General features: G+C 45.3%; 1 protein-coding gene across 7 annotated transcripts in view; it reads right to left on the bottom strand.

Moving 5' to 3' along the window:
* CEP131 (centrosomal protein 131) overlaps positions 1 to 9,579 on the bottom strand; it is a 52,846-nt gene extending 43,267 nt beyond the window's left edge. For 6 of the 7 annotated variants that reach the window (XM_054977016.1, XM_054977018.1, XM_054977020.1 and 3 more), the window contains exons 1-3: positions 9,250 to 9,579; positions 8,528 to 8,601; positions 2,694 to 2,894 (exon numbers count right to left, since the gene is read on the bottom strand). In XM_054977016.1, the coding sequence (XP_054832991.1) occupies positions 2,694 to 2,873 (180 nt within the window). In that variant the 5' untranslated portion in view covers positions 2,874 to 2,894; positions 8,528 to 8,601; positions 9,250 to 9,579. Of the gene's footprint in view, positions 1 to 1,996; positions 2,068 to 2,693; positions 2,895 to 8,527; positions 8,602 to 9,249 lie in introns of those variants that run through there. The other variant, XM_054977022.1, reaches the window with a different exon arrangement.
* Positions 9,580 to 13,513: the final 3,934 nt, after the last annotated feature.

Raw genomic sequence — 13,513 nt, 5'->3', positions numbered from 1 at the left:
ACTGCTTGTGGGGACAGCTCTCCAAGGTTCCCATTGAATGGGTGAGAATATCACAGAGAGAAGACGACTGTGGCACAGAGCCTTTGCCAAGGAACTCGGGTCTCTCCCTCCAGAATTGCTAATATTTCATGGATTGTTCAGGGAGTTTCTGGATCAAAAATCGCCTGCCCCGGTCTGAGGACTGCAGAGATACAGAGACCTATTCCGCTGTGGTGTCTAAAGGGCACTGCGTATCATGCCGCTGTGTCTTCCTGAAAGCCAGGATTTGGCAATTCACAGAGTTTCCAGGTGGTCTCAGATCCAGACCGGCTTAGCTTCAGCAGGATTGCTGTATCAAGTGCCTTCAGTCCACAGCCTCTATCCACAACTTGTGGGGAGGAGGACCAATAAGCTGTGACACAGCTGATGCAACTGGCTTGCTATAGGTGTTGGAGTTGTCTTGGAAGAAAGGTTCCTGGCCCAACCTGGACCTGGGAGTATCGCTTCTATATCTGTTAAGAGTGCAAAGGGAGGTGATCCATAGGACTGTTTCCTTGCTCTCCTTGCCTGGTATCCTTAGCAGAACCTTCCCTGACCTTGTATTCTACAATCAGAATTGTGCTTAAGGCACAAGCATCCTCCCTCTAGAGGATACTGGCACTGCACCTGCCAGCAGCAATGTAAACTCCCCTACCTTGCTTTCCATAGCAGTCTTGCTACATGGAGGTGGGGGCATTCACTGAGTTGCTGTGAAGCCCCTGAGCCCTTAAGCTCCTTCCCATGTGTGCATTTTGTGCCTCAGGGAGACATACCAGGTCAGATTGTGGCAGATGCCAGCAGCAAGCCAATGCTGTTCTGCTCTCCTTCATTGCAGGGATTTTCCTACCAGAAAAGATCCTCTTCCTTGGCGCTGGCATCTTGCACCGCTCTCCCCTAGCCTGCATTTCCTATTGCATATTCATAGTGGTGTAGTGACAGCGGCGTCTGAGGGGAGTGGAGGGTCTGATCCCTGCTTCCCAGCTTTGCGACCAAAGGGAATCTCTATCCTAGTGAGAGTAAGGCGTCTTCAGCTGTATATGCCCCGTTGCTGCCTTTGCCTCCATTACGGCCATGTTAACACTGCCGTTCTCTTACTTTTGCTTTCCTTTCCCCCCTCTCTTGTTAAAGGGAGAGGAAGGCAGATGGTGGAGAAAGCAATAGGTTACTTTTGAAGAGAGAGGCTCAAAATCCAGGAGTAGGTTTTGGAATAATTACAATTAGCAAATCTCCTCAACGAGGCTGTGCTCCTCTTCTAGGCAGGAAATGAACTGGGGAGCAGGGTGATCCACTGGAGACAAGAAGCTTGGAATTAACATCTGCCGCCCTGACTGATTGGTAGGAAACACCCATGCTAAGATGCCTTCCCCCCTTCCAAGTGAGAATATATCTACTGAATAAAGCACATATTATCTCCTCATATTTACCCAATTATTTAAATACTTATTCATGATCTAAATTACTTCTTTTCATAATGAATCCCAATTGTCTACACATTTCAAAATAACTTGGAACACACAGTTAGGTTGAATTGGCTTCTCCCTAAACATGAATTAGATAGCAACCTTTCATTTTGCTCTTTTTGACCTGGAGGATGGGATATGAGGTTTTCTTGACATACGAGAGCTTTAAATGTTTGTTTAGTAATGCTGAGAGTTTCTATGGATTCAGTAGTTTGTACATGCAGGTTTTTTTCTGTTATTGTTAGTCAATTTGTATCGAGCAATTATCCATGTTGATACTATGTTGTATTTTTATTATTTATTTATTTATTTACTTACTTACTTACTTAAATTTATAGTCCGCCCTCCCCAACCAAGTGAGCTCAGGGCGGATCACAACAATTTAAAGCACACTACAGAATCACCAGCAGTAGCCATTAAAAATATAAATAATACATATCATTCATTTAAAACATATATTAGCACCATGTAAATACAGCTATCAAAAATAGAAACATAGCAGCACGTTATACATTCACCTATCACCGTCTATGGAGCAGATTACAGCGATCATATAAAGATGTGAGATGACTTTGGGTGTTGGAATTGTCTTGAAAGAAAGAAAGAAATTAAAAAGAGGATGGGGGCAAAAGGTTTGGGGGAAAGTAGAAGTCATTGTAAAACTCTGATCCTCCAGTCTCCTGGAAAGGAGAATGTAGCACAAGGCTCCAAGCTATATCCTCAGAGATCTAGTTAAACCAGATGCCCTCTCAAATTTCTTCCCCAGAAGCAATTATTTATTCCATCATTTTCCTGCATGTTAACTGATGAGTTCCATAATATCCCATTGTTTCCTTATGGCAGGTCAAAGAACTGTAATACACAATTGCAGTTTTCTGCTCTAACAATGGAATCTGAATTACTAAATCTCAACACATCCTTGTAATTTAGTGAGTTACTTTCGAAGTTCCCTTACCACAAATAAATCCAGAAAAGCCCTCCTATGGAGGGCTGATTTAGTTCTGGAGACTTTTCCAAGTTAAAAATTCTTGCATTATAAACTGATACTCTCTCTCTTAGGCTACTCCTGAGCCGCCTCTATTCCAAACAGTGATAAAGCACTTGCAACGCAACACACCAAGTTAAAGGCCATTCTTAAATGAAAATATTTATGTGGAAGAAAAATATACCATATAAATTACAGAGGAAAACAAGCCTTCCACCGCTAATACTCACTAGGATATTCCGTTTTGGCTTGTTTTCTGTGATGACGGAAATGGAGCGAGTAATGGGCTTGCCTGGAGAGGCGCTGCTTGGACGCTGAAGCACTTGCATAGGTAGACCTGTAAGGCTAAGATCAACACCACTGGAACTTGCGCACTGGAAAGAGGAACTGCTGCCACGGGCACTCTTCATGATGCGCCAGAAGGCAGGACACTGTAGAAACACAGGCGAGAGAGATGGAATGACACACACGAATGACATGATAAAGGGATCGTGGTGAACTGTATCTCCCCAAATACACTATTCTGAAGAAACCCTAGCATAGTTCTGGGGCCTCCACCAGGCTCAGCTTACTTGAAATCTAGCCATTCAGGTTGAACAGACAAATATGAAAAGAGGAAGGAAGACACCGACTGAAGTGCGTCTGAGAACGCGAGGCTCAAAAATATTCTTTTCGGGGACAGGGCACAGCACCTTTTCATTTTTCATCCTGCAGCTAATTCTGAACCTGGCCCCTGTGTGGATTCATACACACAAAGAATGCCGTCAGGTACAAACAAGAACCATTTCCTACAAACCAGGGAGGATCACCCCCCTCCAAGTTTGCAGAAAAATGTGAAAACAAAAAGAGGAGGAGGGATAAATCCCCCTCCAAGAAAGGAACATTATCTGCTCTTATATAGACAATGTACAATTACCTTGAGGAGGTGGCGAAGACGAGCAGTAGCTGGCTGAGTTCACGCGGTTGGTGCCGGCTCAGAGACTGGCACTGCCAGCAGTGACAACCCTCCAGTGCTGCTTCTCCTTTTCAGGCCAGAAGGAGCCACTGTACCTGCTGTCCCACCCTGTCCCCAACTGAGCCAGGCAGGGTACGGGGTCAGGTAGGGGGAGCAGAAGCTGCTGTTCCTCCCCTGCCACTGAGTCAGCAGTGCAAATGGCGAGTGAGAAGGAGGACCAGGAGTTGCTTCCCACAGCCGCTTCAGCTAGACAGACGGGGGCAGGAAGGGAAGAGGGGAGCAGGATTCTCCACCACCACCACCCTTCCCATCAGCAAGGCAGACGGAGACGGCAGCGGTAGTGCCACAGCGAGCAGGCTGGTCAATGAATGGCGAGCTTACAAGGGATCGTATTCCACACCACACAAGTCAAAGCCTTGGCTGGCTGGTTGTGGGGCAGATGGAGAATAGAAGGGGAGAGCTGAAGCTACTACCACTGTACTTGCCAGAGAGGCAGAAGCTCCGTATGCGGAGGGACAAGTGGACGGCCTAGCAAGGGGCAGGGGAAGACACGACCTCCATCTGCGATTCTTGCAGGTCCCTGCTTATAACATTCCTTCCCTTCCTCGGACCATGAATATCCTATGATTCCTACCCCTCTCTCTCGCTGTTCTACTACTGACGAATTTTACATTTAGTCAAAGGACTAAGTTGACAAAGTAGTACTGTCTCAAATATGTCACTGCATATAGCAAAATGATTTTCAGTAGAGTTTGTTTGCAATACATAAAATTTGACTCATCAATGAATCGTGACATTTCCATTATTTAATCTTTATCTGGTTTTTTATGACTGAAGTTATGATATTTTACTTGCAGTTAAGTGATGACAGAGGAACAGGGTAAGTTAGGCATACCTGTGCATCTCACAGATGGTGAGAGAATACCGAAAACTGACTCTCAAAACTTGACTCAAGGAGCTTAATCTTTGAAATTGCCAAAGGAGATGACTTGGAAACTAAAACGCGGCAAATCCTATTCAATAATAAGGAGGTTTTGTTTTAATTGAAAGAAAACTTGCACGTAGCTTTTTGAAGGAACTTCAGGAGAAGTGCTCACAGTTGTTACATAAAAATTCAAACCAAACTGCCTTTTAGAAGAAATTACCCTATGATAAAGCTATTCTTGACGCATGGAATGAAGCCAAATGACCTTGGTAAAAGATTTTATTGTCAGAAAAGGCTACAACAGAAATATGACTCATTTTTTTTCTACATTCTTGCTGAATCTAATCAAAGAGGAGCAATTCTACAGGTCATGATGTACTCAGCTCCCTACACTGACACAGCTTGTCTAAACAAGAGTGGCCACAATTCTGGATACACAACTTGTGCTTAGGACATACTCACAAAGATGTTTTTAAAAACCTCTCAAGCATTCATACTGTACATGTCCAACCCCTCCAGGGCACATTACAGTATTCAAAGATTGCCTACCGAACAGAAGCATTAAATGCAATCTACATACGGATAGCACTGTCCACATAGTTTATTTTCTCATGTTGGCCCCAGAAAATGCTTCACGCATTTCTTGTCTTGTGATAAAGAATGTACCGGGGGACAGGGGAAATTTCTGTGAGGAATATCTGTGCCTGGTCTCCAGTGATGTCACAGAGAATAACAAATTGATGCTTTTGACACACAAGCACATTGTACACAATGCTCTCAACAGCCATAAATACATCTGTGGGAGAAAAACTGCCATTTGCAAGTAATTTGCTTCAGTAATGTAAGGGACTTGAAATGGCAGTTCTTTCACAACAGGCACATTCACTGGATGAATGTCATTGGATTACAGGCAATGATTTAGTAACAGCTGTTACCATACGTGGTATAGGGGAACGCGTGTATTTGTGAACTTCAGTCCAAATTCACGCTAGGATAACCTAAGCATAAGGAAGCTACCTTCTTTCTGCGGTGCCAAAGGACCTACTGTCTTACATTCTGCCCCCGTCTTTAAAAAAACGCACCCAGCCTTGGCAGGGACACATGCAAACCATGATAAAGTCATCGGCTAACAAAGTTACAAATTTGCAAGGAGTACTGAGACTCTGGGCACGGTGAAGTCAGAGACAGTTTACTGAGGGAAATAATTAGCTAATCCAAGCAGTCCTCATGATAACATTGATCATACTGCAAGACAGTAGAATGCCCATGTTAAGATGTGAATATTCTAACAGTACACAATTGAACTGTACAATGTTTTTCATTCTTGAAGGGTGAGGCCAGAGAGGGAACGTAAGAGTGTGAAGCTGGGGATTAACTAACCAAAACCCTTAAGAGGTCCAAACAGAGGTCCAAATACCAAAGTGGGGTCCAGGCATTCAGGCAGCAAAGAATCAAAAAGGTAAAACCAAATAGGGGGAAACAGTGAAGACACACAAGGTGGCTGTCCGGAGAACCATGTTGCTCGCAGGAAAGAGGTGGTCCTCGGAAATTCAAGCAGGCTTGCCAGGATTCCAGCTCCTGGTTCCGGTTATAGGACCAGAGGCCTGAATTTAAAACAAAAGAATCTTTACATACTTGAAGAGCAGAGAAAAGGCCAGGTGAGTCAACAGACAGGCTGAAAGGGGCAACTTTTGGGTCCTGGTAATAATTCTACATGAGGACAAATAAGGAGTCAAGGAGGTATGCTGAAGGCTGTCTTGGTTATATCACTGAGTAGAAGTTTAGGCAGGAAAATCCCAACAGTCAAAATTACATCATTGAGTGTCTTTGTAGGAAACATTTTAATTCCAAGGAGGCCTTGATTAGCAACCGGAAAGCTAGGTGCAGGACAGTATCTGGATTTTCCCTGGTCATAGATCCAGAGGAGTTAGCCGTGTTAGTCTGTAGCAGCAAAATCCAAAAGAGTCCAGTAGCACCTTTAAGACTAACCAATTTTATTGTAGCATAAGCTACAATTGTAGCGAAAGCTTATGCTACAATAAAATTGGTTCGTCTTAAAGGTGCTACTGGACTCTTTTGGATTTTCCCTGGAGCTGCTACTGTCCAGGGAGTATGGTGAGAATAAAGAGCGGTTCCACGCCTTCTGCTAGTTTGAAGCTGTTCATGACTAGAAACCTCTGTTTCTTGGTTCCCGGTGACTAGCTCAAATAAGCAGGTTCCTTAAGATGGAGGGAGAAAGAGAAAGGCCAACCAAAATGAAGGCTAGATGGTAACAATCTGCACTCCTTGTGAAAAAAACCACATTTGATATAAAGAAAATTCTCTTTTTCTCGCCTGGTGTTTTCTTTTCGAAACTAAAAAAGGAACAAAGGCTGTGACTGAGAATGGGAAAGCAACTAGTAAAGAGATGCAAAATCAAAGAGTCCAGTAGCACCTTTAAGACTAACCAATTTTATTATAGCATAAGCTTTCGAGAATCAAGTTCTCTTCGTCAGATGCCTGATCAAAACTGGGCAGATACAGAAGAGGAGGGGGAAAGAGAGGGAAGGAGGGCTAACACGGCTAACTCCTCTGAGTAAAGAGATGCTTATCCCTTTTTGTTCAAACAAAAACTACTCTCCATACTCAACAGGGGAAAAGATACAGGATCCCCACGAACAATTCTGAATATACAAAGAGGTAAGTAACCATTTTCTCGGAGACTCCTCCACTGAAACTAGAAAGCCACCTTCAGTTGCAGTTTAGTTAACACAGACACATTGTGAGACAATTCACACATCTCAAACACATCCTCTAATTTGACCCGAATCCTTTCATACTCTCATGCTGAACCAGTTTTACAGACCTATCCCCTCTATGGTTCAACATCTCTAGCAGGAGGGCACAGCCCAGAAAGTAATGGATCACACTGCCCCCCACCCCATTGTTTCCATTTGAGGACAGAATGCCAGGAAAACCCACATGGTAAAGGAACAGAGTTTTTAGACTTTCAGAAAGCATACGGCACATGGGACCACAGTGCTAAATACTGGGTACTCTTCCAAGACCAGACACATTATTATTCAGTTTAGCTAAATTATGCAGTTCAGTTACACCACCATTCTACACTCCAATATTACGCAAGCAGATTCAGCTATTCTGGGGCAATGAGTTGATTCTCTAAAAGGCAATCCATGTCCAATTCCAACAGACTATCCTTGCTTAGTTACCTATAACAAAACTGTTCACATATCTACTTCCCTATACATGATGGCAAATGCCTTGGCCCAGGAAAAATAAACAAGAAACTCTCTGTGGAAACGACAAACGCTCACCTCAGTGATATGGGTGAGGCCAACAACTAGGCAGCACATAGCAGGTTTATCAAATAAACATGCAGTTAGTACTACAGATATATAGATTCCTCCCAGTTAGGACAGAATGAAAACTGTGAACTATAGACAGGCTTATAAGGTTTTAGGATCACTTGACAAAACAGGAAAATGTGCATAGCTGCAATTTCTTTTTCAGTTTTGTATTAATTTCTACCTTCTCCTCTGTAGCCCAAGTTTGAGTACCTTTGTGAGGAGCACTGATCTGAAGTACAAGAATGACGTGTAATTGTGTTTTGATGGGAGTCTCTGACAGCAGTAAAATCTGATGTAAGGTACCACATTGACCCTGTAGCAAGTCTTGCGATATATGCTGATGATCACATTTATGCATAATGCTTGTAGAGATACCTTCCTAACCTAGTTATAGAATCATTATGATATATCACATATGTTTTATGCTGGCTTAAGTAACAACAGAACGGACGGTGAAAACATACATAAGGTTTGGGAAGAAGGTTCATGCCCTTCTCACCTGTGTAAGGTGATTCTACAACCTAAAAAACAAGTTTTTCCCTTCAACTCTGCAGACATATATATTATGAATACACAGATTAAGAATAATTGCCTTTATGAGCATTCACATATTTCAAGAACAGAGACATCAAAAAGAGTCACATTCTTAAGAGGAGTCATTACAAACCATACACTCCTGAGTATACAAGACCTCCCAAACAGTAGCACGCTTCAAGCTAATCATGGAAGTATAACATAAAATATCTTGAGTATGATATAAAAAGTCCTGTAGCAATTCAATGGCAAGCCAGCAGACAGAAGAGATACCAGACAGATAAAAATGGGAGCATCTCTTACCTTTTTCTAGATTCCTGCAGCACTGGAAAGGTGCAGAGAGGAACACTGCTCCTTATTTCACCAGAATTCTCTGCCTGGGAACAGAAAAGAAACGGCAACTAAAGATTCTCCCAATATCAAGATGGGTAGCCGTGTTAGACTGTCTGCAGCAGTGGAAAAGAGCAAGAGTCCAGTAGCACTTGTAAGACTAACAAAATTAGTGGTAGGGGATGAGCTTTTGTGAGCCACAGCTCACTTCTTCTGATCTGAAGAAGTGAGCTGTGGCTCACAAAAGCTCATCTCCTACCACTCATTTTGTGAGTCTTATAGGTTCAGATCTGAAGAAGTGAGCTGTGGATCATGAAAGCTCATCTCCTACCACTAATTTTGTGAGTCTTATAGGTTCAGATACTGAAGAAGTGAGCTGTGGCTCACAAAAGCTCACCCCCTACCACTCATTTTGTGAGTCTTATAGGTGCTACTGGACCTCTTGCTCTTTCCCAACCTCAAGGCAGCCAGTCCTTTTCTAGCCATTACAGTTACTAGCCAGACCCACCCCCTATCTTAAGAACCAACCTTGTGGGGCTTTGCAAGACCTGCACTGTTATGCGGCGTTAGCCTACACCAGGATTTAGGGAATAAATCCACACATCGGCATGCAGGAGGAACTTGAAAAAGATGGTTCGAAGCCAGGGAAGCTAGTCATGAGGTCTGGTCTCTTTAGCCTCTCTTTCTCCACATACCTCAGGGCAAGGCGCCGTCCTTTTTTCCTTCTCCCCCGTCGAAGGTGTTCAGACGATGACAGGAGCTTAGATGGGGGGGTGGGGGGGCGCCTGTCTATGTGCCACAGACTCCCGTCCGCGCCGGGGCCTCCAGCGCGGCTGCCCCCCGCTTTGTTCTCAGGGGCCTGGCCCTGCGCCGGGGGTCATTCTTCTCTTCACCTCAGGCGCGCCCCCCCGCCGCCGCCTCCTCCTCCTCGGCCGAAAGCATGATGGGAAATTCCCGCCCCCCGTCCCCCTCCTGCGGCTGGATCGGCGTCTCCTGTAGAGACCGGGCGGGGAGAGAGCGCGGCTAGCAACCCGCCACTACACAGAGGCAGCCGAACTCAGCTGGGCCCTGTCGGCCCGCCTCCTTGCCGCCTTATTGGCTAGAGACTGGAGAAGTCGGCTTCCTAGTGGCCAATTCCGTCGTCTCTCTGGCGGCGGGGCTAGGTTGAACGCGCAAGGAATGAGACAGCGGAGCGCGGAAAGGAGCGAGGTCGTGGCGTTGCCAACCTCCAGGTGGGACTACTGTATACACACGACCATTGATTGAATAGATAGTGTATATATTCAAACCATTGGTTTTTGCACTCTGCATGTTTATAAAACTTACACATTTTGTAATTGTGCTTTTCCCCTGGTTGTGTGTATACAGTAGTTCTGCTAGTCCAGGGAACCCCCCCTTCGTTGTGGTTGTTGTTAACCTCTAGGTGGGGCCTGGAGTCCTCCCTTCATTATTTTCGAGCTACCGTCGGGTTGCCAGCTCCAGGTTGGGAAAATCTTGGATATTTGCGGGGGTTGCACCTGGGAAGGGCGTGGTTTGGAGAGGGGAGGGACCTCAGCAGGGTATAATGCTATAGAGTCTACCCTCCAAAATAGCCATTTTCTCCAGGGGAACTGATTTCTATGGCCTGGAGATCAGTTATAATTCCGGGAGATCTCCAGCCACCGCCTGGAGGCTGGCAGCCATCAGTTCCCCTGGAGAAAATGAGCTTGTGTGAGCCGCAGCTCACTTCTTTAGATACAGCTTGAATGTGAGTCTAGCTTAGTGTTGTCAGCTCCAAGTTGGGAAATTCCTGGAGATCTGGGGGAGTGAAACCTGGAGAAAGTGGGATTTGGGGAGGGAAAGGACCTTGACATGGCATAATTCCATAGAGTCCACCTCCCAAAGTAGCCATTTTCTCCAGGTGAGCTGATCTCTGTGGCCTGGAGACCAGTTGTAATTCCGGGAGAACTCCAGCCACTACCTGGAGGCTGGCAACCTTAGCTGAATCTGAAGAAGTGAGCTGTGGCTCATGAAAGCTCATCCCCTACCACCAATTTTGTTAGCCTTACAGGTGCTACTGGATTTTTTGCTCTTTTCTTGTGCTATAGACAGACAAACAGGGCTACTCACCTTCGGCTATCTCCTGAAGAAAATGGCTGCCTTGGACTCTATGGCATTATATCCTGCTGAGGTCCCACCCCTCCCTAAACTCTGCCCTTCCCGGGGTCCACTGCCCAATCTCCAGGAATTTCCTAACCTGGAGCTGGCATCCCTAGCCCATGCACCCAGGGGCGGTCTCTGCTTTGCGCACTTGCCAATGAACTGGGGTTTTTGTATAATTTTGCAATCTTGTTTTAAGAGATTTTGGACTGGATGCTTATGTGGAGCCAGCTTTAATCTTCCAGAAAGCGTTGCTGCCGCTGGTGTCTCGCTGTCCCATTTGCAAAAAAAGGGGGCTCTTCTTGCCCTGCTGCACATTAGTGCCATCAATGCTGTGTTATGGTTTCCATCCACAGTCTCACCTGACAGTTTAAAAAGAACCGGAGGAGCAAACAGATGCTTGTAGCTGGACTCTTCTAGCAGAGGCTGCACGCAGGAAGGATAGCAGCCAGATTTTCAGGTCAAAGCACCTGACCGGTTTGGCTAGGGTGCCTGATGGTATTTTGCCATCTTCTGGGCGTGGAGCAAGGGTCACTGGTGTGCGCGCAAGCGGGGGAAGGTAGTTGTGAATTTCCTGCATTGTGCAGGGGGTTGGATTAGATGACCCTACAGGTCCCTTCCAACCCTATGATTCTATGACCTTGTGCTGGGCTGGCCTAAGGCAACTCCGTGGAGGGGTGGAGCGTCCCACCTGCTTGGCTGAGAGAAGGTCATTTGAGAAGGCCTTGCCTCGCTGTGTGGCCTCCGATTTGAATGATGTTTTTGATTGCATAACAGCCTCGGCCAGCCTTGTCTTGCTCCATATATGTGCATTTTAGCTGTGCTGAGGGTGCGCTTGTGAAACCAGAGACAGCCAAACGGGTTTTGGCACCCTAAGTGAAGTATAGGGTTGCCAGCCTCCAGTTAGTGGCTGGAGATCTCCTGGAATTACAACTGGTCTCCAGGCCACAGAGATCAGTTCACCTGGAGAAAATGGCTACTTTTGGCTACTTTTGGGGTGGACTCTATGGAATCAAGCCATGCCAAGGTCCTTTCCCTCCCCAAACCCCACTTTCTCCAGGTTATAAAACTAAGTATGAAGGGTGCTCAGCATAGCCTAGATGCCAGCCTGAGCCTCCCCGATTTGAACCGAGAATTTGGCTGTGCCGAATGCATTTAGACTCATAGTGTGTGAAAGTGCATTTAGACCTATAGCGGAACAATGCAGGGGTGGGGAGTTGAGGGCGACTTGTCCTCCTTCACCAGGGAAGTGAGCACTCCGGATATGTAGGGATGCTCCGTTTTTCAGGGGTGAGCTTAAAAGATATGTTCGGGGGCTACGTGCCCAGATATGTTCGGGGGCTACGTGCATTCCACAATGCCAGACGAGAGAGAGGCTTCAGGTGGAGCAAAGACTTCAGCAGCATGATTAGCCTGCCTTTATTTTTTTACCCTTTAAAAGCAAACATCTAGCTCTGCAAAGGGAGATTTTAACCTGGACGGGGAAGGCCCTGTTTAAAGCCATGGAGAAGAGATAAGCCTGGCAGATTTCGCATATGCCACTCGAAGTGCTTTTGAATGTCTCTCCCAGTTCTGGCGTGCGTTTGCGATAAATAGATAACAAAGCTGTTTCAGATGTGCTAGTGAATGGATGGCAATGCGGAAAGGTGTCTTTTTCTAGCCTCTAGTAAGGAACTGCTAGGAATTGAGACTGACAGTGCAATCCTAAGCGCAGTTATGCCAGTCTAAGCCCTTTGATTTCAATGGGCTTAGACTGGCGTAGCTCCTTTTAGGATTGCACTGTAAAATACCCAAATGCTCTATAGACCTAGGATTTCGATGGGAAGCAAGTCAAAGGGGAAAAAATGAATATATGTGTGTGGGTGAGGGTGGGGGAATACATTATACCAACAAGCCAAGGAGAACATGATGAGGTGTAGAAACTGAAAGAGAAGATTAACTGCTCTGAGATATTGCTGCAATTATTTCTCACTTAGATGGCAACTCTGTCTGGGCTATACCACATCAGACTGCAGGTGGGGGCCCACAGAACTGAATGTTCCTCCATACCAAAAAAAAAATCCCTGAACTAAGTAGATTGTGTGTTTGCTTTTTTGTTCATTCTTTTGGCTTTCATTGGTTTGGAGATAACCAGCAAACACCCCTTGTACGCCATCCATGCCTAATTATTAAATGAGAAAAAAGGAACAAATTTAGGAGTCTGTATAAAAAAAATAGCTAAACAGAGGAAAAAGAGAAAGGAGGAAAACCATACAAAGCTAAGGAGGGTGGGGACATGGCATCAGTAGAAACCATGCTGAATAGAGGCTGAAGTAGTAATAATAATAGCAATAATAACATTCAATTTATATACTGCTCCTTCAGGATGACTTAATGCCCACTCAGAGCGGTTTACAAAGTATGTCATTATTATCCCTGCAACAAAACACCCTGTGAGGTGGGTGGGCCTGAGAGAGCTCTGAGAGAGCTGTGACTGACCCAAGGTCACCTAGCCAGCTTCAGGTGGAGGAGTGGAGAATCAAACCCAGCTCTCCAGATTAGAGTCCTGCACTCTTAAACACTACACCAAACTGGCTCTCAAACTGGCACTACACCAAACTGGCTCTCATAGTATATGTACTATGGGAAATATCTCAGTGGTATCCAATTATAGGTGATCCCTCCCTCTTTGACTCAGAGATCAAGAGTATCTTTGGCTCATTGCCACCAATCAGATCATTGCCCTATCAAGGTCACTATTATCTTCTCTAATTGGTAGAAGCTTACCCATGTGTCAGGTCAAGGTCTTTCACATCACTTGCTATCTGACAGGACAGAAAG

This window comes from Eublepharis macularius, chromosome 4 (assembly GCF_028583425.1).
Source record: "Eublepharis macularius isolate TG4126 chromosome 4, MPM_Emac_v1.0, whole genome shotgun sequence".
Lineage (NCBI taxonomy): Eukaryota > Metazoa > Chordata > Lepidosauria > Squamata > Eublepharidae > Eublepharis > Eublepharis macularius.
The sequence above is the reverse complement of the archived record's forward strand: the minus strand, read 5'-3'. Positions and strand labels throughout refer to the sequence as shown.